The sequence below is a fragment of the Mirounga angustirostris genome, unplaced genomic scaffold (genome assembly GCF_029215605.1).
Source record: "Mirounga angustirostris isolate CCGP_5_RB_7025 unplaced genomic scaffold, mMirAng1.0.hap1 SCAF_14, whole genome shotgun sequence".
NCBI lineage: Eukaryota > Metazoa > Chordata > Mammalia > Carnivora > Phocidae > Mirounga > Mirounga angustirostris.
The window spans coordinates 25,897,763-25,922,318 of record NW_026991722.1 but is presented as its reverse complement, the minus strand read 5'-3'; the positions used below and the strand labels follow the sequence as shown (position 1 = coordinate 25,922,318).

The 24,556-nt window shown below is 35.9% G+C and overlaps 1 protein-coding gene and 1 non-coding gene across 8 annotated transcripts in view; one reads left to right on the top strand and one right to left on the bottom strand.

The window, feature by feature from the left end:
• SMAD2 (SMAD family member 2) overlaps nt 1–24,556 on the bottom strand; it is an 84,918-nt gene that overhangs the window by 17,225 nt on the left and 43,137 nt on the right. For 5 of the 7 annotated variants that reach the window (XM_045886761.3, XM_045886760.3, XM_045886762.3 and 2 more), the window contains 4 exons: nt 14,480–14,569; nt 13,234–13,427; nt 12,264–12,398; nt 9,159–9,233 (listed from right to left, as the gene is read on the bottom strand). In XM_045886761.3, the coding sequence (XP_045742717.1) occupies nt 9,159–9,233; nt 12,264–12,398; nt 13,234–13,427; nt 14,480–14,569 (494 nt within the window). The remainder of the gene's footprint in view (nt 1–9,158; nt 9,234–12,263; nt 12,399–13,233; nt 13,428–14,479; nt 14,570–24,556) is intronic. The other 2 variants (XM_064577640.1, XM_064577639.1) reach the window with 2 other exon arrangements.
• LOC123853327 (small nucleolar RNA SNORA63) lies at nt 1,876–2,006 on the top strand. Its single transcript, XR_006793102.1, has one exon. It is a non-coding gene; the product is annotated as a small nucleolar RNA SNORA63 (small nucleolar RNA).

Below are 24,556 nucleotides of genomic sequence, written 5' to 3'. Positions count from 1 at the left end.
TTTTGCATACTTTCAATCCTATCATTCTCTTAACAGAGAAACCGCCAGGTCCAAGGGCTATACAACAGTGATTTTGATAGATTTTGCCCAAACTGTCATCTATAGGGGTTGTACCAGTTTACAGTCCCAGTAGCAACTGGTGTTACCAGGATGAATGGTGTTAGCTCATGTGTTAGCACTAGCACTGATCGGTGAAAACATGGTTTCACAAGTATAGTTTTAATTTGTATTTCACTTATAAATGACATGGAGCAAGCAGCTTTATACTTCTTTATATTGCAGTTCCTTTGTGTGAATAGTCTCTTGGCTCACGTTTCTATAGTGATGTGGATCACTCTTCTCACTGATTTCTAGAAGGCTCTTTATGTACTGGGGCTATTGGTCCTTTTATGTTATGGGTTGTTCATATCTCTTACGACTCTTCGTAATTTTGATTAAGCAGAATTAAAAAACCTTTCATGTACTTTATCAATCATTTTGGGGTGTCACACTTTGATAAAACGGTCATGACAGCTGGATATTCTTGACTGACTCTTAACTTTAAGGAGATACTTCTAGTGTTTTCCCATTAAGTATGACGTGGATTTGGGGATGAGAGATAAAATTCCTTATTTAGCGTTTTTGCATCAATAATCTCAAACAGGGGTGCCTGGACAGCTCAGTGGGTTAAGCATCTGCCTTTGGCTCAGGTCATGATCCCGGGGTCCTGCGATCAAGACCCGCATCGGGCTCCCTGCTCAGGAGGGAGTCTGCTTCTCCCTCTGCCCCTCCCCCTGCTCATGCTCTCTCTTCTCAAATAAATAAATAAAATCTTAAAAAAAAAATCTCAAAAATACTGGTCTACAGATTTACACTGTAAGTGCAATGTTACGCTGCCTCAAGATGACAATCTAGAAGCTTTATGTCTTTTTTATGTTCTGTAACAGTTTGGCACTGTAATAAAACACTTTTTAATAGTTTGGTACAATTCTGTGCAAAACTGTTTGCAGTGAATAATTTTCTAGGGTTTACCCTAGGACATTGCTCTACTTCTTCTATGAAAGTTCACTGTTAAGATATTTTCTGGAGTCAGTTTTGGTAAATTATATTTCTTAGAAAATTACCCATTTCTTCCAGTTTTGGGTAAACAGGTTAAACCTAATCAAGAAAGTAAGGGGAGGGGGCAGAAATACATAAAATAAGAAAAAAGAACAACCACACACACAGAGAAAAAATAGAATTATTCAGAGACTACTTCACTCAATTCCATGTAATTAAATTTTAAAACACATTTGCAGCAAATGTTGTTAATTAATGTAATTACAGAATACATTGTTTTCTGATCATCTTTTCTACCTATCTTCGGAAAGTTATGTAAAAAAGCATGCATACTTCAAATATCACAGCAATGGTGTGGCTGTAGACTAAGACAGGTCAGACCCCCACCGCTACGCCCACACTGCAACAACCATGACGTAAAATAGCAGGTGACACAGGTGGAATGGCAACCCCCAGATAAACAGATGAATCAAAACTACAGAACAGGTGATAATCAGAACAATCTTCCATAAGAAAATTAAGTTCTTTTTTTGTTCTTCAGTTTGAAAAATCTGTTGGCAAGTCACAACAGGTCCAACTAAGAAAGGTCAAAATATATTTAGAACAATGAACTAAAACTCACCATTTCCTGAAGCTGATATAAAATAAACAAAGCTACTGTGAGAAATGGAGGAAACTGCCCAATTATTCACATCTCTTAACTATTGATTCCTCTACTAAATACTTATCACTTCGCAGAAGTGACCAGTTAGAATTACAGATTTAGAAGAATGGTTCATTATAATCACACATAAAATTTTAAAAAGTTAAACAATTCATTAGAAACTTTTTTTACAGATGCAGGATCTAGTTACAATGTAGCTGTTAAGTGCTGCCTTGTCTTTGCCCCCTGCTCAAAATAAAGCTGTTACCTTTCTAGCCCTGTCCGCCATGGTGCTTAGCAGCCAGAGATGCATGGTCTCAGACATGTTTACCAAGTAAAACACTGACTTGAGGGGCGCCTGGGTGGCTCAGTCATTAAGCGTCTGCCTTCGGCTCAGGTCATGATCCGAGGGTCCTGGGATCGAGCCCCACATCGGGGTCCCTGCTCAGCAGGGAGTCTACTTCTCCCTCTCCCACTCCCCCTGCTTGTATTCCCTCTCTCGCTGTGTCTCTCTCTGTCAAATAAATAAATAAAATCTTTTAAAAAAAATAAAAAAAATTAAAAAAAAAAAACTTTTTTTACAAAGAGGCAAATTAACTGATAATTAACCTATTAGTTACTCATATATTCATGCAGCTACTGAAGTCTGCAACTTCTGGTTATGAGGAGTAAGAAATACCCTAGTATTCAGGCAGCGATTACTAGAATATTGGCAGTTAAAACATCTAGAGGAATCCTTGTGTATTTTTGTATACAAATTTGCATATAGTTGTAGAATACATTTTTCTTTTTTCTTTTTTCAAGATTTTTAAAATTTCTTTGTCAGAGAGAGAGGGAGAGCTTGTACAAGCAGGGGAAGCGGCAGGAAGAGAGAGAAGCAGGTTCCCCACTGAGCAAGGAGCCCAACACAGGACTTGATCCCAGGACCCTGATGAGCCAAAGGCAGATGCTTAGCTGACTGAGCCACCCAGGCATCCCAGGAAACATTTTTCAATGAGGAAACTTTAGGTCAAGGGGAATGTGTATTAAATTTTTATAACTGCCAAAGTACCTCCCCAAAATGTTTAGTTCCACCAACAATTTATGAGCTAGTGTTTCTTCACACCGTGTCACTAGCTTCTGATATTTGCCTATTTGACTGATAGGGTGAAAGAGACTACTCTGCATTTTTTAATTTTTATTTTTGTTGTAAATGGTACATTCATATAGTTTTTGTCCATTTTTCTATTATTTATTATTTTTCTTCTTAACTTGTAAGTGGTTTTAAATTTTGAAATCAATTAGACTGGCCATTCGTTTTCAAGTATTTCCCCAAGTTTTTGGTTTCTTTTGATATAGCTTTCAAGGGGACATTAAATTTTTTAATCAAACATTACTTTTTAGAGCAGTTTTAGGTTCACAGCGAAAGTGAGCAAAAATTACCAAGACCTCTCATATAGCCATGTACACATACATGTATAATCAATCTCCCCTGCAATGAGTACCTAGCACCACAACGGTTCTTTTATTGTTATCAAGGAACTGACATCGATACATCATTATCACCCAAAGCCCATAGTTTACATGAGGGTTCATTCTTAGTGTTGTACATTCTATGGGTTTTGACAAACATGTAATAATACCTATTCACCATGTAGTATTATACAAAATAGTTTCACTACCCTAAAAATCCCCTGTGCTCCCCCTATTCATCTCTTCCTCCCCTCTGACCCTTGGGTATCACAGATCTTTTTATTGTGTCTATAGTTTTCCCTTTTCCAGAATGTCATATAGTTGGAATCATAAAGCATGTAGCCTTTACAGACTAGCTTCTTTCACTTGCAATATGCATTTAAGGTTCCTCCACGTCTTTTCATTACTTGGTAGCTCATTTCTTTCTAATGCTGAATAATATTCCCTTCTCTGGAAGTACCACTGTTTATTTATCCACTCACCTACTGAGTGCTTCCAAGTTTTGGCAATTATGAATAAAGCTGCTATACACATCCATGTGCACGCTTCTGTGTGTCCATACATCTTCAACTCATTTGGGTAAACACTATGAGTGTGACTGCTGGATCATACGGTAAGAGTATGTTTAGTTTTGTAAGAAGCTGCCAATGTGTCTTCCAGAGGAACTGTACCATTTTGCATCCCCACCAGCAATGAATGAGAGTTCCTGTTGCTCCACATCCTCACAAGCATTTGGCATTGCCAGTGTTTGGATTCTGGCCATTCCAAGAGGTGTGTTGGGGTAACATTTTAAATTTTATTTATTCAAATTTGTCAGTATTTTCTCTGATGGTTTTATATGTTACATATTTCTTGCTCAGTTTATTTTAAAAATTCCTCATTGTCATGTACTAAAAATTATAGGGTTTCATTTTTTACATTTAAGTGTTTGCTCCAAATGGAATTCATTTAGTATGAGATGAATTACATGTTTAGCATTTAATTTTATAATTTTTTTGAGGAATTTTAAAATTAGTAGGAATTTCCTAAGCAAAATTAATGGCTAAAAATATATTAAGTTTGAGTAAATTAGCCAACCATAAATTAATAGCACACAAGTGAAACAATAAAAAGAGAATTATTCTTTCAAAAGGCACATACAAAAGGACTTACAGGTCTTAAATTCATTCCTTTGCTTTCCTATTACAGAGAAAATCCTAAAGAACTGAACTTATCTACTATTTTGTTCTTAGACCAAAAAGGCTTAAAAAGCAAGCTTTAAAAAACCTAATTTACTGAGTAGAGACCCATCGCTTTCACAGACCTTTCAGAAAACTGGGAATCATGCTGGGGTACTCCTTCAACCTTGCCCTACCTAATCACCAAGCAAGTCCTACACCTCAGCAATGTATCTCAAAAGCATCCAGAAACCAGCCAGAGAAGTCTACTGCAGTAGTCAGGAATAGGGTGTCCAGAATCTCACATCCTAGGTGCAAATTTCTGTCACTTTTTAGCTCTTTTTCTCTGATGTCCACTGCAGTGTTGTGTTTTTATTTTTAGTTTTTATAAACACTGACCCTTTTAAAATTAAGAGTATAGTTATTACTAGATGAAGGAAATTACATGGAATGCTTATATTTCTTTGTTTTACCTAACTTTAATTTTTTATAATAAACATCCACTTGGTATAGAATTCAAAATGTTGCAGCATAATTTCATCTGTAAAATACTCTTTTATTTGACATAGAATGGTAGAAATATTAGATAAAGCAAAAAAAGAAAAAAGAAAAAAAGACGTTATATGTAATATGTCAATTCCAGCTCAAAAAATATACATTTTCCTCATGTTTCTTTATTACGTGCTATGCATTTTCAAATTTTCAATGAGCATGAATTCTGTTTATAAGAATAAAGGTACTTTTCTTTTGCTTTTATTAATAACTTCTACAGGGTTCCCCTTATAATTAGAACGTAGAAGACTGAGAAAAACCCTGGCTCCCAAAATAACCATAAGAAAATACTGGAAACACTAAAACAATTTTATTTTTCTTTAGAGTTACCAAAAAGCTGTACATCTATTTAAGTCGAAGTGAGCTAGTTTGCAGAGGGGGATGAAGTCTTCCTATGGAAGCAGGGAGTGGGGACCATCTTCATCACTGAGAGCGCCTGCCAAGTCTGGACACAGACACACAGGACTGGGCTTGTCAAAGGAAAAACCAACTAATATTCTAATGGCCAAGCGCAGGCAAATGGAATCTGAGAAGCCCAAGCATGGGCATAGTCCTCCTCTTCATCAGCCAATTCTAACCTGAGTTAGCCAATTCTAGCTGAGTACAGGGTAGCACAGGAAGTTTGGGGAAAGGCTGGAAAGCAGTGAGAGATCCTGCAGTCTTGCCATACCCGTATCTAAAAACCTGCTGAGGTAGGAGGCTACCCCTACCTTCAAGCCTGTGGTGATCTAACATTAATTAAAACATCAAATCATCACCCATCCAACTCAACTCCTAATCATGTGGAAGAGATCAGATTAAAAGGGGAAGGCTTTCCAGGGGAGAGTATTATCTATATTACTCTCTAGTATTATTTTAGACGTAATACCCAGCATGCAATTAAAAAAACAAACATGAGACGTGCAAAGTAGTAGGAAAAACTGACCCTTAATGAAAAGATAAAAGTCAACAGAAGCAGACTACATATGAAGCAGGTACTGGAATTACCAGATAAAGACTTTAAAATGGAAATTGTAAAATTAAAAAATAGATAATCTGACATGAATTCACTGAATTGGCTTAACAGCAGACAAAAAGCTAGACCCACATATAGACAATGGAGCCAAGGTAAATCAATGGAGAAAGGAACGTCTCTTCAACAAGTAGGGCCAAAACAACTGGACACATGTCTAGAGGAATGGAAGAAAGGGCAGAAATGGTAAATATGCAGGTCAATACAAAAAGTTACTTTTTAATCCTTTAAAAATTAAAAAAAAAAAAACAAACCTCAAAGTCTAAAGCAAAAATAAGATACTCTGGGGTTTATACACACAGATAAGTAAGACAAATGACAAGGGCAGCACAAACAGGCAGGTGGATGGAATTAGTGTCACCAAATTCTTACACTGTGCATGAGGTTGTAAAAATATTACAACTTAACAACCTAAGCAGTCGATGATGAAATTGGGATATACGTTGTAATCATGAGAACACTCACTGAGAGAACACTACTAAGTGGTACTGTTAAAAAGTCAAGAGAGTAAATAGAATGGATTCAAACATAAATATATTTGATTAATCTAAAAGAATTCAGGAAAATTAAAAACAGAGGAACAAAAACCAGATGGAACAAAGAGAAAAGAAACAGTAAAATGGTAACCCAAACTCAATGATATCAGTAAAGACACTACATAAAAACAGACTAAATATTCCAATTAAGAGAGATTGATAAGGACATGCGATGCTGTCCAGAAAGAACACATTTTACATATAAAGATACAGACAGACTGAAAGTATAAGGACGAAAGCTATAGCATACAACCACTGAAATAAATAAGATATGGTGATGTGAACAGGAGATACATTTTGCAACAAGGGTCAATTAATCAGAAGGACATCATCATTCTAAATGTGTGCCAGTTAAAGACAGAGATTCAAAATACATGAAGCAAACACTGACAGGACCAGAATCAGAGCTGGAGACATTAACGCTGCTCTCCATTACTGAGTACAAGTAGAAAAAAATGAGAGGATTAGGAAGATCTAAACACCACCATCAAACATGCCTTAAGTGATGTAGAGAACTCAGCAAGTGCAGAACAGACATTCTTTTCAATTACACATGGAACTCTTCTCAACACAAATAAGACATATTGTGGCATAAAGTAATTTTTAGCAAATTTCCAAAGACTCACATCATGCATAGTGTATTTTGGACTGTAAGAGAATTCAGTTAGAAATTCATGAAGTATCTAGAAAATCCCCACAATTCTAAAAAACCAGAGTTTAAAGAGAGTTCCATTTTGTTCTAAATTGGGGTCCTACATCAGTTAGAACTTTCTTGCCATGGCACCGAGAGAGGAAAGGACAGCAGGTAGAAGACTGGTAGTTAAACCAACTTTTAGCATCTCATGAATCAAATATGCACATTATCACTGTAAGAAATAATTTGTATGTATCATTTTGAAAAAGTAACAGAATTAGAAATATTAGGTTAGGTTCAAAGCAAGCCCCCAAACACTGAATCCATTTTAGTTGAGTCCACTTACTCTCCCCTTCTCAAATTTGACCCTTTATCATAACCACTGATTATCTCCACCTTATTGCTCCTCCTCTGTGTCAGCTCTATGATCAAGTAGGGATTTGTGCACTAACTGGAATCCCTGTGGCCTTCCACGTCTGGCTTCTTTCACTTAATATAATGCTTTTGAGGTTCATCTATGTTGTACCATGTATCAGTACATCGCTTTTTTTATATGGTTGAATAATATTTTGACATACAAATATACCTCATTTAATTTGTCCAGTGATCATCTGATGCACAGTTGTGTCGCTTCCACTTTTGGACTAGTATGGGTAATACTTAAGTGAACGTTTGCGTACAAGTTTAGTGTGGAGGTCTTTTCAATTTTCTTGGGTATATACCTAGGAGTGAAACTGCTGGGTCATACTGTTTTTCTATATTTAACTTTTTAAGGAACAACAAACTTTTCCAAAGCAACCCAACCATTTTGCATTCCCAACAGCAACACATGAAGACTCCAACTTGTCTACATCCTCACCAACGCTTCCACTGTCCTTTTCTGATCACAGCCATTGTAGTGGGTGTGAAGTGCCCAAGTACCCAAGTGAAGTGGGCACTGTGGTTTTGATTTGCATTTCCCTGATGGCTAATGATGTTGAGCATCTTTTCTTGGCATTCACTTTTAAATGTCACAGTGGCAGTGGTCCATCAAAAAAGGAACATGGTTGGTTCAGGAATACCGATCTTTGGCATATACGGGTGTATTAGGAAGATATATTTAGAAAGCCAACTATCATTTGCAGTAAGACATCTGCATTAAGATGTACATGTTTGATTTCCAGTCATCATTAGATTATCTACATTTATTGGTTATTTACTACTCTGTACAGTTACAAGTATGATTAGCTACAGCAGAAGCTTCTTAATCTGGGAGTCTAATAATGGAAAGATTTAAACAACAGAATTATTGTAAAAGCCAGTCCCCAGGCCCCCGCCCCCGCCAGTATTAATTCATTTAAAAATAACTTAGATTATCATAACTACAGAATGCTTTAGTATAAACTGTGTAGAAAAGCTGATAGTGTAATTTGACAGGCTGTGATATTCAAGTATCCAATCCTTAAGATTATAGACAGTGTGGAACACAGCAAACCAGACAATTACAGTGACACCACAGCTACCTCACTGGTAACCTAATTAGTTCTGGTGGATTATACATTTTATTAGATAATAACTCTTTTAAAGCTCTGACGTGTGTAATATTTATTACATGCTAAAACTTTTTCTCCACTGTGTCTGGAGTGGATAGCTAAAAGTTAGAAATTAATTGAATTAGGTCAGGTACAAGGTATTTTGTGAAAACAATCTACTATCATTCAGAACTCACTATTAAGTTAAAGGAGCACTGAAAATCTGATCCTCATCCCCCACCTCCAAATTTCTCAGAAAATCTGTTATTGGGCTCATTATGGTTTTTCATCACAAAGACATTTATTCATCGGGTAACTAAAACTTTGAACAGAAGCACACAATACTTAAACAGAAAACTACTGGAGTGCTCTCAAACTTTCATTTAATCTAATGAGAGAAAATTATAACAATTATTCTGCAGAGTAGCATGTGTAACTTTTTCATTGATAACAGGGCCCTCCTTTGGATGGTTCAAATATAATTATGTCAATATAGAAGGTTCTTTTTATGATATATGTCCCAACTTCTCCACACTGAAGACTCAAAATAATACTTGTGGGGTTTTAAAGAGGGCAAAAATGTCTATGTCATTACTGAGGAATTTTGAAAAGTTAAGTTTTACCTGTATCCATACTTTGGTTCAACTGCTGATCACTTGTTTCTCCATCCTCACTGATATATCCAGGAGGTGGCGTTTCTACAAAAGTTTAGAACAAATCAAGCACAGGTGCAACTGAATGAATCTCACCACTTTCCTCCTAGCTACCAAAGATAACCAAAGAATCACTCTGAATAATAAATATGAGTTTTATATAACATTATTATAAAACATAATATTTGGTACTGAGGACTTATGATCCAGGTTCTGATCCAAATCTTACAGGTGAGTCCTTAAAGCCTACTTGTAATACAATCAAGCTCTCTAGGCATATTTTCTTAGCTATTATTTACATATCTGGCTCATTCCCATATGTATATTTTCTGGAGCAAGAGCCAAAAATAGAGCTTCCAAGATGCCTCGGTTCTGAATCAGTATGCTTCAAAGACATTAGTACCTACTTTTTTCTTTTTTTTAAACTAATGGCCATCATGGATGGGTACATCTAGGAGATGATTAAAGAACACACAACGCACATGAGATTTCGGATTACAAAGTAAATCGGGCTTACCTTAGGTTCTATGGGGCAAAATATGGTAATATGTTTCAGGAAAGGTCTAGTTTGAATTCCACCTAAAAAGTACATTTCTCCAGGGATTTCTAACCACTAAATCCTGAGTGTTTGAAGGAGAAATTTAAATTCAAACACGGACTACTGCACAAACCTGAGGCAAAATACTCCCTGAAAAAAATACTCTAATGTGTCATTTCCAACATGCTTAATGAACAAAATGTTTATATTCAAGAGGCATCTGAACAGCTGAATAAGCTTCATATAAAATAAATACATGTATATAATTTTACCAGTTAGAATCTCAAGGAAGAAAAATAAGTGATTATCAACAGTTTAGCATTTTCATGGCTGGGCAGTTTGAAGCAGTTCAAGGTAATGTAATTACCAAAAGGGAGAGGGAGACATGTGGGTGAAAGGGCTCATTCGCTGAACCCTTCACACTCTCCCTTCAATAAGCTAAGCGCAAATCTGAACCTAAGTAGGGAACTCTTCATTCAGTGTCAGTACCCCAAAATTGTTACTGAGGAAATTCTAGGAATAAAATAAAATACCTTCGTAGACTCAAACAATAAAGAACACAAAAACAAGATTAATATGTATCAATATGTACTATCTTAAAGGTTAAAGCTAACAAAATTAAACGGGGACGTTTTGTCAGTTTAACCACCCACGTCTCAAAGGTCTAAATAGGAAGAACTACTGAACTTTTAAATACTTTATCCTGTTTTACTTTTCTCTGTTATTATCTGTAAAATAATAAAGCTATTAAGCACTTTGGAGAAAATATTAAAATTTCTCTTGAAGTGGAACAGAAAAATGAACCCTTGGCCTGAACTGTCAGTTGACGCTGGGTAAAGCCCCATTGTCTGGAAAAGCAAATAGGTGTGACCCACTTTTGATTTTCTACTTTATAAAATAAACCAAATCTAAACAAATAAAGAAAGGAAGATAAACCCAAACATCTCCACAAGTAAAAGCCACTAGCCACTTTGATTAACATCCTTCCAAATAATTATTGGGGAGGTGTCTTACAAGACTGTGTGCTGACACCTTGGTTTCCTGGTATTGTTGAGTAACACAAATTCCCACATCAACGACTTAAAGTGCACCCCCCACACCACACACACATAACTACCTCCGGCTAAGGCTTCTCCTGAGCAAGGGCCTGTTTCAGTCCTGCCCCCCACCCCGTTAGTCCTCATACCCCACCTGCTCTATACCCTTCCCTCCTAACTTCTCAAAAAGTTTGTTTCCTATCAACCAAAAAAAAGTCTTAAACCCTCTTTTGGAATAAAATAATAGTTAAAAAAATGCACATTAAAACAATCAGGAAACACTTTCTACCTTTAAAATTAGCTATTTTAAAAAATCCTTCTTTTTCTTATGTTTTTAAAATTGTCTTCAATAAACAAGCATTATATCCATGAGACACATTAACAAAATCTTTTTTTAAATGTACTTGAAACTAAGTTCCTTATATATTTTCTGTCATATTAAAAAAAAAAAAAAGAGTGGGGTGGAGAAATATTACAAAAGGAGAACAAAATTGAGACACTAAAATATCCAACGTATAGCTCAATCCTCATCCTAGTATTTTATCTTTAGTTTCTGCTAGGAAAAAACCCAAAAAACAAAAAAGGGAAACACAAAGTAAGAAAATATTAGTTGTTCTTCTAAAAAACAATAGTGAGGGGCGCCTGGGTGGCTCAGTCGGTTAAGCGACTGCTTTCGGCTCAGGTCATGATCCCGGAGTCCCGGGATCGAGTCCCACGTCAGGCTCCCTGCTCAGCAGGGAGTCTGCTTCTCTCTCTGACCCTCCCCCCTCATGCTCTCTATCTCATTCTCTCTCTCAAATAAATAAAATCTTTAAAAAAAAAATTTTTTTTTTAATTAAAAAACAATAGTGAAAACTAAAACTGCATCATGGAATATTATTACTAGGTCACATAATATAGTAATTAGAGCCATAGTAATAGTAAAGTATAGTAATTTGAGAACCATGTGGTTGAATTCATTTATTTTTCAGCAGAGGTTCCTGAGGCCCAGATGAAAAAACTAAATTAGAGGATTTCTGATTTTCAGTACAGCAGTGCTGCTACATCTTAGGAATTCTATCTCCTATGGGAATGCTACATTTCTCTCAAACATTATCAAACTATCTATGAAAATGATTATTGGGTCGATTTTCAGTGACACTTGTTTTAGGAATACTTTTTTCCTGTACCACTTATTGTGCTTACATTCTGCCTCTCTCTTAGCTTCAACAACTAAGACAAACTTACTAAGACCTTTTCTTTTCTGCTTCTCACAGTACTTTGATTAAAGCCACTGCAAAAGAAAATGAAATACAAAGTAAAACTTTTCTCCAGACAAAAGCGTTTAAAGTACGACGAGGCTCATACGTGTCACAAAATCATCAACCCACAAAGTAGATTTTTCTATTCAAAATCCAGAAGCCCTTTAAAAAGTCAAACCACAATTTACGAATACTTGACTGTTTAGGAACAAACTCTGTATCTATCCCAATTTTCAGGAGATTCGGAAGGCAAAAATACCTGGGATGTAATTGCTCTGGGGCTCGATGCCTGCTGGGAAATTAGTGTTTTCTGGAATGGAGTGGGTATAATCGTCCAGAGGAGGCAGTTCTGTCAGGATCTCAGGATGCCGCGGCACCAGTACTGGAGGCAGAACTGGAAGAGGCAGAGGGGTCCACGTCAGCAGCAAGGAAGCAGGGATGGGCGCTGGGGGTGGGGGACAGACCAGACCTTCGTCGCAAAACTTCACACACACACGAAAAGAAGAAAGTAGCCTGCTTAATTTTGAAAATTTAGGGCTCACCACTTTGGCATTATACTAGCTACTGAGAAACTGACAAATCTGATTGGTTTTAACTTGCCATGTAGTCCAGAATCTAAATTTCCCATTTATCCTGTACTTTGACGAACAAGGTCATTCTGGTGATATTATTATTACCCTAAGAGTTCATAAATCCCCGCTGGAAAAGGTGCAGAAAGAGCTGTGAAGTCCGATTTAGGCCATTTCTAAAAATATAGCTGTCTTCTCTTTAAAAGTTTCAAGTACACAGCTAAGTAAACTAAAAGTCTTGCCATGAACTTCACTAGGCTGCTTAGATGCAATCAATACCATTAAAGTACTTCAAAAAGATGCTCAAAGAACAAAACGACTCAACACAGCTCAGGCAGCAGACAGGTAAAGAGGTCTATCAGTTTAGTTCCAAGCAGACTGGGAATCTGGGGATTAGAATTTCCTAGATATGTAACTCTGAGGTCAAACAGTATGCTCTCCCAAGAAACGGACATATCTGACCCTCTAAGGGTTTATTTTTCCCTATTTAAAACATTTAAGAAGTACTTTTAATGACTAGCAAATCATACACTGTATTTTTAGGTAATTTATTAGAATTTTACACCAAAGTTTCCCAGGGGCAACTGCCTATGAGTACCTAACATACTTAAGGTCAAGCATTAAATTTAAAACAAGGAAAAAAAGCCCCAATTTTTCTACCTGGTGTCTCAACTCTCTGGTAGTGGTAAGGGTTTACACATACTTCATCCTTTTTAAGATTAAAAGCATATTCGCAGTTTTCGATCGCTTTGAGCTCATGGTGACTGTGAAGGTCAGGCCAGCGCCACAATCGGCAATATATGACGTGTGGCAGTCCTTTTCGATGAGACACTTGTAGACGGCCATCCAGAGACCTGTTGAGAAGCAAGGGGAAAGAAAGGTGGGAACTTTAAAAACAAAATAGGCACAGTCGACCGGGCTAAATTAATACAATAAGAGCATAAAGAAAGGAATGACAGACATCTAGTTAGTTTCAGTGAGTACAAGGAAGAAAAATGCACTATTTAATGGGGCTGCTAGAAAAGTAAGCAGCAGCCCTAGCAGATGTTTCTCATAAATACGCTACATAAATGACTCGGACGTCAATGAGTGGCTAACCACTTGGGAAGAAACTGATGTTTAAAAAAGGATCATACAGTATACTTGAAAAACTTTTTGCCAACTTCTATCTTGAGTAAATCAAGCTCTTACTTAGGGATGCTTTGGAGGGCATTAATACTGTAGGTGACTGAATTATCAAAAAAAGGAACTAGTGTGAAGAATGGTAAGTACCAACAATGATGTAAAGTAACTTACTCAAACTAATGTAGCTCATTACCCACTTGTGATTGTTTTGAGTACCGAGGTGTAGTTCTATAGCTCACACAGTAATGCAGATGGTGATGAAATACAATGAGATGAAATGGACAAATACCAATATGCTCCAAAAGAGAATAAGGTGATTTAAAAAAAAAAAAAGAGAGAACATAAAATGAGTTAGCCTAGCGTTAACTGTGATATAAGGGGTTTGGTAAATAACTATGTATTTATTAGTATAAAGAAGAGGAGATTTAGATGACAGCAAGAAATTTAGCAAAAACTGGTTATAGATCTACTTCAAAATTAGGCCAACAACAGATTAAAATCTAATCTCAAACTCAAATGAGAATATAGTTATCAAAGTTCCTATTTTTTAGGGGATGCAGCAATTTAAAGAAGATTCAAAACTAAAATTTCATCGATCAAAACATCAGCTGACACATTTAATATATCGTTAATACCGGCAAGCAGGTATTTTAAATGCCATGCCTTATTTACATTAAGGAAACATCCTAGGCAAAATGATACTGAGCAACTCATAACAGGTCTTCCAAAACGGCCCCCCGCCCCAAGATTGCTAGGATTCCATAGAGGGCAGAATATTCACCTGGTTTGTTCAGAGAAGCTGTAAAGGCCTGTTGTATCCCACTGATCTATCGTATTTGGTGTACTCAGTCCCCAAATTTCAGAGCAAGTGCTGTGCATAAATTGAAAAACAAAAAATTGATGTGAACATGGAAGCATGGTTATTCAAAATACCATGATGTAAAACATGGAAAATGTACAGAATACTTCCTTCACCCAGAAAATATATATATCGCTTCACTTTTTCACGGGCTTTTAGTGCTAGTTTCTATATTTTCCATATGAAGGAAGCCAATAAAATGGAACATGTGACTCCAGATAAGTTATGATTATGTTTTAAAAATGTGAACACCAATGCTCTCTAGCTTCATGAAATCATACCTATAATGCCTTTTCCAATTTCCTCTACTCACGACAAAAGACTAATACCTGTGCCTTTGGCCCTACTGAGAGTGCTTCATTTAATAATCTTTTTTTTTTTTTTTTTTTTTTAAAAACTTATCTAAAACTGGATGTCAACTGGTCTTTTCAATACAGGAAAAATTTCACTTAAGTTAGATACATATCCACAGTTAAGATTTTCACATCATTTGTTTGAGAAATTTATCTATTCAGTTTTACTACTACTACATAGGAGAAGGAAGTGCATTCTGAAGTCATTCAAACATAGCATACCACCTTAAAAGCTTTAAGAAATTGCTGTGAGGACTAAAGATAGGTGAAAGCACCAAATTCTTAAAAAATGACATGAATATGAAAAATCACCTATATCTAGTTTTTCAAAATTCAATACACCTGAAGGACACAGACCAGGAAGACCTCAAGCTTTTTCTTCCACATCTCATGCCAGACCATGGGCTGCCCTGAGAAGATTCTCCCTACTTCCCTGCCATGGCTTTATGTCACAGTCACTTTTCATTGTGGGAGAAGGAAAGAAGGGCTTCAAAGGCAGTCTGGAATGGACCTTTTGCCTCTCAACAGGTCTCAGGTCAAAAGTTGCGCTTTTTACAATTAAAGTCAGAAGGTAATTTCTGAAACAAACTCAAACTCCATTTCTTACATCTTACAAAATCATCAAAATTTCAAAGAAGAAGAAGAACCATTTCAATTTTTGGAAATAAAATCAAACAACTGATTAAACTCCAGATGTACACGTTGCTAATGAACTGAGTCAACATTTCATAGGACACTGTGGCAAGAGCTGTCTTCCTGTGGCCTGGCAACACACCTCGAAGGGGCTGCTGGGCCACCGCAGAGCCACCGGGCTACAGACACATTTCATGCCATGCCCTGGCGGCTACAGCAGCCAGACTGGACGATTTTTACAAATGCATTTGCAGACACTACCCAGCATCCTCTTAAGGTATTTTATAGATTCTCTTGCTTCTTAGGCTGTAGAAACCTTTCATTTCCCAAACAACAAAAGTCAGAAAAATCAAGAAACTGGAGGATAATGTAAATCTTTTCTTTTTTCCCCAAAGATGTATTGACTAAAAAACCCGTAACATACACGGTTCTTTTATTTAAGATATTTATCAATTATCTACCGAAAACATAGAGCACCAAGTTGTTTAAATCACAATAAAATCAACTACATTCTAGAGTGTTATGAATCTGAATTTAAACCTCAGAAGGGAAAGTATACAGCTTACTCTTCAACCTTTGAAAATAATTCGAGGAAAATGACTAACAAAAGATTAGATCAAGGGGCTATTCTGCTCTTATGAACGTTTAATGAAGATTTCACTCAAGTAATTCTGACACGGACACAGAACCAGAATCTAAAAGAGAGCACAAAGAGCTTAAGTTGGGCTTGAATCAAGCCTTGAAATATATCAGACAATAATAAACAGTCCTTGTTCAGAACATGCAATCAATCTAGAGGCAGGCTGACCTAGATCCCACCCCCAACTCAGCCACTTTCCAACTTCCATCACAGGGTATGGATAAGCCTCAGTCCTACTGTTTACTGTAACATCCCTCTCCAAATTAAAAGAGTTACTTAAAAATATTAAATTCGCTTCTAGCTAGTAAAATTTTTGCTTGTTTATTTAAGAAAAATGTCTTTTTTTAAAAGAATAAATTTATAACAAAATACACAAAGCACCTGGAATAAATGAAAGTATAAATGTGTCAAAATTACCCAAAGAAACATTTTAATTATTACTAAAGAACACAAAGGCAAAGTAAGCCAAGAGAAAAGCATCTATCTTCCTATTCAGGAAGACATCATAGTGATATCAATTCTGCCAAAGTTATGCATTTCATGCAATCTCAATACAAATCCCAGACAAAATTACTCCAAATATAACATAGCAAAATAAATAAGAATGACCAGGAAAACTTTAACAAAGAAGAGTAGAAACTGGCCCTACCAAATTCTGAAATGTTATAAATTCTCAATAAAAACAGTATGCAATTAGCAAGAGTACACAAACAAAACAGAAGTCCTGCCTGTAGAGCAGTCTCAATTAGGCGAATCTTCCTTCAGATAAAAATGACAGCCTCTCAACAAAATATAATAAAATCAACTATTTGAAAACAGTGGAGAGAGACCAAAAGGACAAAAATCAAAAGGAAGTCAACCTTTGTAAGGGGGGAACTATACTGGATGAGCCGCATTTAGGTGGCTTTGTATCTAAGGACAGCCCACAGTCGGGAGCTTGGCAGGACATCTAGACCTTAAGCAGAAAACTGCAGTTTGACTGACTGGCACAAACAATCAGAGAATGGACATGGGGCTGCCAAAGAGGCTGGAAAAAGAAGGAGAAAAATCTTGTAAGAAGGAGTGACAGGGGGAAAAATATCAAAATATGAGTGTGAACACTGCCCAAATCTTTGACTGACCTCTCAACTACATATATGGGAGAGACTATACAGCCTGCTGAAAACTAGCACTTGGAAATCTAAAAGAACAAAATCCTGAAATCTCAGCTGTTGCTTACATCAGAGGCAAACAGTTTGGAGTTTGAGGCTGACCAAAACTATCTGCTAGAACAAAAATCAACTCTTCAGAGGAAGATAGCAGAGTTTAGAGTCTCTAGAATATTTCATCCCAAATTATCCAGTACAAAAAGTACAAATTACTAAACATATGCAGAAATAGGAAAATGTTACCCCCTAGTCAACAGAAAGAATAGCCAGTAGAAACAGACCCCCAGAATGAAATAACAGACAAGGATTTTAAAGTAACTACTGTGAATATGTTCATGGACTTGATGAACAGATGGGAATCTCAGCTGATTAATGGAAACTATAAAAATGAATCAAATGGTAATTCTAGAACTGAAAATTATAAAATCAGAAATTAAAAAATTAACCTGACGGTTGGGGGAAGACAGAAGAGTCAATATGAAGATGAGTCAACAAAAATTACCTAAGCAGAAGAAGCAAAATGAAAAAGATTGAATAACAAAATGAACAGTCTCAATAATGTACAGCCCAAGAGGAAGCAAAAACAAACCAGAAGAAATATTTGAAATAGTGACGGCTGAAACATTTTCAACTTCAGTTGAAACTAAACTCATACTTTAAAGAAACTCAGTTAATACCAAGCAGTTTAAATACAAAGAAAATCACACTTGGGCACATCATTGTCAAAATATTAAAAACAAAAGATGAAAAGAAAATCTTCAAAGTGGTGAGAACCACAAAAACTCTTGGCATAAAGGACTCCATCTAAAGCCCTGCACTAAGAGACTTGATTAAGCTCTAGCCTGGCTTCTAGGAGCCTAAGATCAAGTCCCTGGTAGGATCCAGACCCTTTTGAGTTCCTGTTGGGGAAAAGGTCAAGACGGCCAAAAGAATTTACCATTTGTTCCTGCCAACACTTGTCCATAGACCCCTGACCTCCTTTTTTAGCATTTACTTAAAACACTTGCACTTGTAAATCCTTCCCCAGTCTCTTTGAGATGTACTGTGTGTCTCCTACAGCTCAGGAGTCTTTTCTCAAGTACCTGAAATCTGTTCCTTTGAAATGTAATCAGTCATCAGAAAGGGCAGATCTGTCTCCCAGATTACCCTCAGAGGGAGGGCAGAAGCCTAACTTCGAGAAAAACGCCATTTAGCAGACACAGATGGCCCAATCACACTGATACTGACCAACCCTCTTACCCATTTTTTTGCTAATTTTTCTTTTCCATGACTCTGCTCAAGCCTCTACTCATTCCCCCAGCCCCACTCCCATATTTTCCCAGTCACCTCTATGCAAATCAAAATTGAGCTCAGCTCTTCTACCACCATGATTACTGAATAGTCTGTTTTTACCACCTTTAATCAATGTCTGGCTTTAACTTTGACAGTAGCCAGAGTAGAACAATCCACATATGCCGAGGAATGGATACATGAGTATCAATTTCTCATCAGAAACAGCAGAAGCCAAAAGACAATGGAACACCTTTAAGGAGCTGAAAGGGGAAAAAAACAAACTCAACCTAAAATCTATATCCAACAAAAATATCCTTCATATAAGAAGTCAAAACAAAAACATGTCCAGGTAAACAAAAACTGAGAATTCATTTGTAGCAGACTATGCCCAAAGAAATGCTAAAGAAAAGTTCTTCAGGGTAAAAAACAGCAATAGATGAAAACTCTTAAGTCACTGAGAAAAATTAAGAGAACTAGAAAGCATTAAGTATGCAGATAAATGTAAAAGACAGTATTTTTCTCTTAATTTCTACAAAAAGGAGATGGCTATTATAGCAAAAATTATAACTCTAAAAGTATGTGGATGCAATTTGTATGACAACAGCCAACAGAAACAAAAGGATGTGTTAAAAACAGCTACACTGTTGCAAAGCTAAGTATTCATATTGTCACTGAGAAAGCAACCCCTGCCCAAAAAAAGGAGGAGGGACATAGCAAAAAAAGCATAGAGAAAATTAAAATGAAACACTAAAAAATAATTAACCCCAAAGGAAGGAAAGAAAAGGGAGAAGAAAAATCAGATGATAACAGAAAACAGAGAATCAAGTGTAAAGAGTAAAACAAGAGTAAATCCACCACATCAATAATAACATTATACATAAATACACCACACATTCCAATAAGTGGCAGAGACTTGTCAGAATGAATACAAGATGTAAAATATCTACAAAAAAGATGTACTTCAAATAGAATACATTAGCTGAAAATATAAGAATGGAAATACACAGTTCATGCAAGCAATAAGCTTAATAAAACATAGTATCAGAAATAATAAGGCTTTAAGACTAAGAATATTACCAGAGGTAAAAAGAGACATTTCCTAAGAAGGTCAATTCATCAGAAAATATTAACCATCCTGTATGCATCTAAAAATACATTTCAAAAGACATTAAACAAAAACTAACAGATCTAAAGGATGAAATGAACACATCAATAATCAGAAACTTCGGTAACTCTTTGGATAATTAGACTGCAAAAAATAAAAATCCATCTATCATAGAAGAGCTGCACAATACAATCAACCACCTGATCTAACTGACATAAACAGAATCCTTTTCAAGTATACATGGGACATTAAGAAAAAGAGAACCAGATATTGGGGCCATAAAAAAAGGGTCAATTAATTTTAAAACTTTGGGATCTTATAGATTCTGTTCTTTGGCCACAAGAGAAATTAGAAACCAATGACTGAAAGATTCTTAGAAAAGTCCCAAATATTTGGAAATTAACAACACATTTCTAAATAACCCATGGGTCAAAGAAGAAATCACAAAATAAATTAGGAAATACTTTCCATGATAATGAATCTACGATACAAGAAATTTGGGAGGGGATGCTAAATCTAAACTAGTGCTTAAAGGGAAATTTATTGCTTAACAACTACATTAGAAGGAAGAAATATTTTAATGACCTAATCAACAATGATATGATTCTAATTAACATTGTACCGGAGGTCCTAGCCAGCACAATATGGCAAGAAAAAGTGAAAAGCAAAATTGGAAAGGGAAGAAATGAAACTACTTTTCACTTTTCTTTTTTTGAAAAAAGCCAAACTCAAAGAAACAGAGAGCAGAATGTTGTTTACCAGGGGCTGGAGGGTGGGAAAAATGGATATAGCTGGTCAAAGGATACAAACTTACAGTTATAAGAGTTATAAATTCCGGGGATCTAATGTACAACATGGTGACTATAATTAACAATACTGTACTACATATTGGAAAGTTGTTAAGAGAACAGATCTTAAAAAGTTATCTCTCCCCACACAAAAAAACGTTATGTGAAGGGATGGAGATGTTAACTAACTTTACTGTGGTAATCATTTTGCAGTATATGTATATCAGATCATCACATTGTACATGTTAAACTTACATGTTGTATTGGCAATAATCTCAAGAAAGCTGGAACAAAAGCCCTGCTTTTTTTGGACAATGATATAATTGTTTATATAGAAAATCTCTGAAGCAACTTCTAGAACTCATTAGTAAATTTAGCAATGCTGCAGGATGTAAGGGCAACTTATAAAAATCCATTATATTTCTATATACTAGCAATAAACAATTTGAAAATTAAAATTTTAAATTCCATTTACAATAGTGTCAAAAAAACAAAATATTTAGACAAATGGTTTAAAGCAAAATATACAAGGCCTATATACACTAACATCTGAAAACTGTGCTGAAAGATATTAAATAAACCTAAGTATACAAAGAGATACACTATATCTAAATATTAAATGACTTAAGATTTCTATCTTCCCTAATTCCCTAATAATATTTGGTCTATTTTTTTTCCAAATCCATTGCAATCATGATTTCAGCAAGGTATTTTTATAACAATTGACAAGCTGGTTAGAAATGCAAAGGATCCTGAATAGCAAAACAATCTTGGAAAAGAAGAATTACAACACGGGTGAGATGTATTTATCTCAGAAATACTTAGTTGGCTAAAAGAAGCTGAACATAAACGACTAGATATTGAATGATTCCATTCACATGAAGTTCTAGAAGGGGAAAAAAAAAAAAATTGAAAGCAAAAAAAAAATTCAAACAGTGGTTGCCTCAAAAACCATTGGGAAAGCACAGGAAAGAATGTTCTGGATGATGAAAATGTTCTATTATCTTGATACACTGTAAACGCATTTGTCAAATATCATCTTATTGTGCACTTATGATTTATGTACTTTGCCATTTGAAAACTGTACCTTAAAAAACTAACAACAAAAAACCCAAGAAAAAAAAACAAAAGAACTCAATTAGACAAAACTCAGAATGAAAATCAGCAACAAAAAAATATTCATATAATAATTTAGTATATGATAAAGCTCCCTATGAACTTATAGGGAAAAATCTCTAAAAATCATATTAAGTGAAAAAAGCAAGCACAGTATGTATAGTAAGCTACTCTCTTAAAAAAAAAAAGAAGTATCTATGTATATGTGTATGCCTCAGGACACACACACACACACACACACACAGACACACCATGAATGGGTTATCTGAGGTGGAGGAGGGGAAGAAGACTTTTCAATGTATGTTTGTTCTGTTTGTATGTATGCATGCATGTCTATATGTGTATACATATACAGATTTTTAAACCATGTGAATATATTGTCTTTTTCCAAAATTAAACAAATGAAACAAAATACTGCCACAGAATTAAATGCAAGTCAAAACATCTTGACATTTCTATAAAAAGATATGCTTCTAACCTTAGATAACTAAGCATAAGAAGTACAGACTGTTATTTCCTACTCTGCGTCATTTCAGCTCACGTTGGGCATTACTGTAGGAGACGATAAAGTGCCAGTGAGAGTCCTGTTCATTTTCCTCTGGCACAATGTCTTCTCTAACATAGGCCTTTGGAACCCATTTTCTTCCACATGCATTTATGTCAATAGCCCCTTCCTAGCCACCTTTTGACTTAACTACTATTTCTTTAGGTATGCCTACCAATTCAGGGCAATTTTTAAGACCTAGCAATCTAGGGGATTTAAATCAGGTGGTTTTAATCACCCCCTCCTTCCTTAAGCATTGATTTTCTATAACCACATTTTATTTTGCCCGTAAGACCCTGAGCTCCCAAAGATGTCTGTATACCTACCAATGAGCAACAAGGTAGACTAAATTAGTATTTGTTGAGCATAAAAACTGGATCACAATACTCCTAGTCACACTAAAGCATATATTTTAAATAACAGTGCAGAAAAATGGCTCTCTCAGGTTTTCAGTTTGTTAGTAAGGAGGGGCAAGTTACAATTTCAAGTATGGACAGTTCCTGAAAAATATTAAAAGAAACAAATGCAGGGCACCTGGGTGGCTCAGTCGTTAAGCATGTGATCCCAGGGTCCTGGGATCAAGCCCCGCATCAGGCTCCCTGCTCTGCAGGAAGCCTGCTTCTCCCTCTCCCCCCCCACCCCCCCACTTGTGTTCCCTCTCTTGCTGTATCTCTCTCTGTAAAATAAATAAATAAAATCTTAAAAATAAATAAATAAAAAAATAAAAGAAACGAATGCAGGAAAAATGTTAAAGAAAGAGCACTAACTGTAACAACTATATGAAAGCTCTTTTATACATTCCCTATTCCAATAAATCTAGAATATCATCTATTTAAAATACATTATTTTGTGTTAATGTAAAAGAAAACACTTCTAATTTTATTTACAAGATGCATCCCAAAGTGAAAATATGTTCATCTTAGACTCAGTGAAATATGTAGTAACAATTACTTTCATGCGTTAGCGACTACGTGTCAGGTACCGTGTAAGACTTTACATCATGGACCTTTGTAATAACCTGCAAGCTATGTATTACTATTTCATTTTAAATTTGGGAAAACTCAGCCTCAGAAAGAAAATAAAATACCCTCACCAAGGTCATACACCTAACAAGTGGCAGGGTCAGGATTCTAATCCACATCTTACCAAACAATGCTTTCCACTCTACAAAGAGCTTTCTGAACTTTTACTTTAATACCAACTACACCAGCATTTCTATGACTAAAGCCTAGGGATCTGTGGGCACCTCAAATATAATACTTTTTTCAAGGGTCTGTCTGGTTCCTACAATAACTTGATACATTTTTATTGTGAGAAAAGAGTAACTTCCATATCCTTCCGTATCCTGGGTCACTGGATAAGCACCAATCTTTACTGCTTCATCACGGCAGTGTCTGGGCTTGGGTCTGTTACAAACACCTCAGTGCCAAGGGTAAGTAGAGAAATTGACTTAACATGGAAATGATGACATCACACCATTTGAAAGGCCAAATGAATCAGGGTGTGTGCTATTTAAATGTTTAATAGTAGTTGCAGAGAAAAGAAGTAGAATTTAGCAACACAGAGCACAGGGTAGTACACGGACCTCAAAAGAACCCTAGTCATGGATAGCATGCAGTACCACAATCACAAATGGAAAAAGAAAATCAGTATTAACAAAAAAGGCATCATTTGTTAAAATGACGTTAGAATTTTCTTAGTTACAGAGCTCAGTATAAATTAGCCTTTTCTGATAAGCTTAAAGTTTACACTAAATTAGTTTTTTTTGTTTTTTTTTTAGAATTTATCTGAGAGAGAGAGCACAAGAGAGCTCAAGCAGGGGGAATGGCAGAGGGAGAGAGAGAAGCAGGCTCCCCGCTGAGACAAGGGGCTCAATCCCAGGTCTCTGAGATCATGACCTGGGCCAAAGGCAGACGCTTAACAGACTGAACCAACCAGACTCCTCACTAAATTATGTTCCTATATATTTAAACACTATTAAGGGAAGCCACAGAAATGTCTGTACATTACTTGAATGTGAAAAGCATCTACATGCATATCAAACTGTTTACAAGTAAGAATAATAGAGGATAGGTCTGAGAAAGCTAAACTAATACACACACTTGGTGAAATCAACAATATATCCCGAAGAAAGTACTGAGTTTTATTATTAATATTATCTTAGCACTATCCCAAACACATTAGCTCAACACTTCCTAAATTTATTTGACCATCTGACTTCAAGACATTCTAAAAATTGAGTACTAAAAAATATCATATTAATGGTTAAAAACATGAACTTGTCTCAGATAAATTCCGACCGATCAAAGCTTGATATTGTTCACTAATGCAATTAACATAGAATATTGCAAACATGTTTAAATAGGATGTAATAGACCATAAATCATCTACAATGCTGTC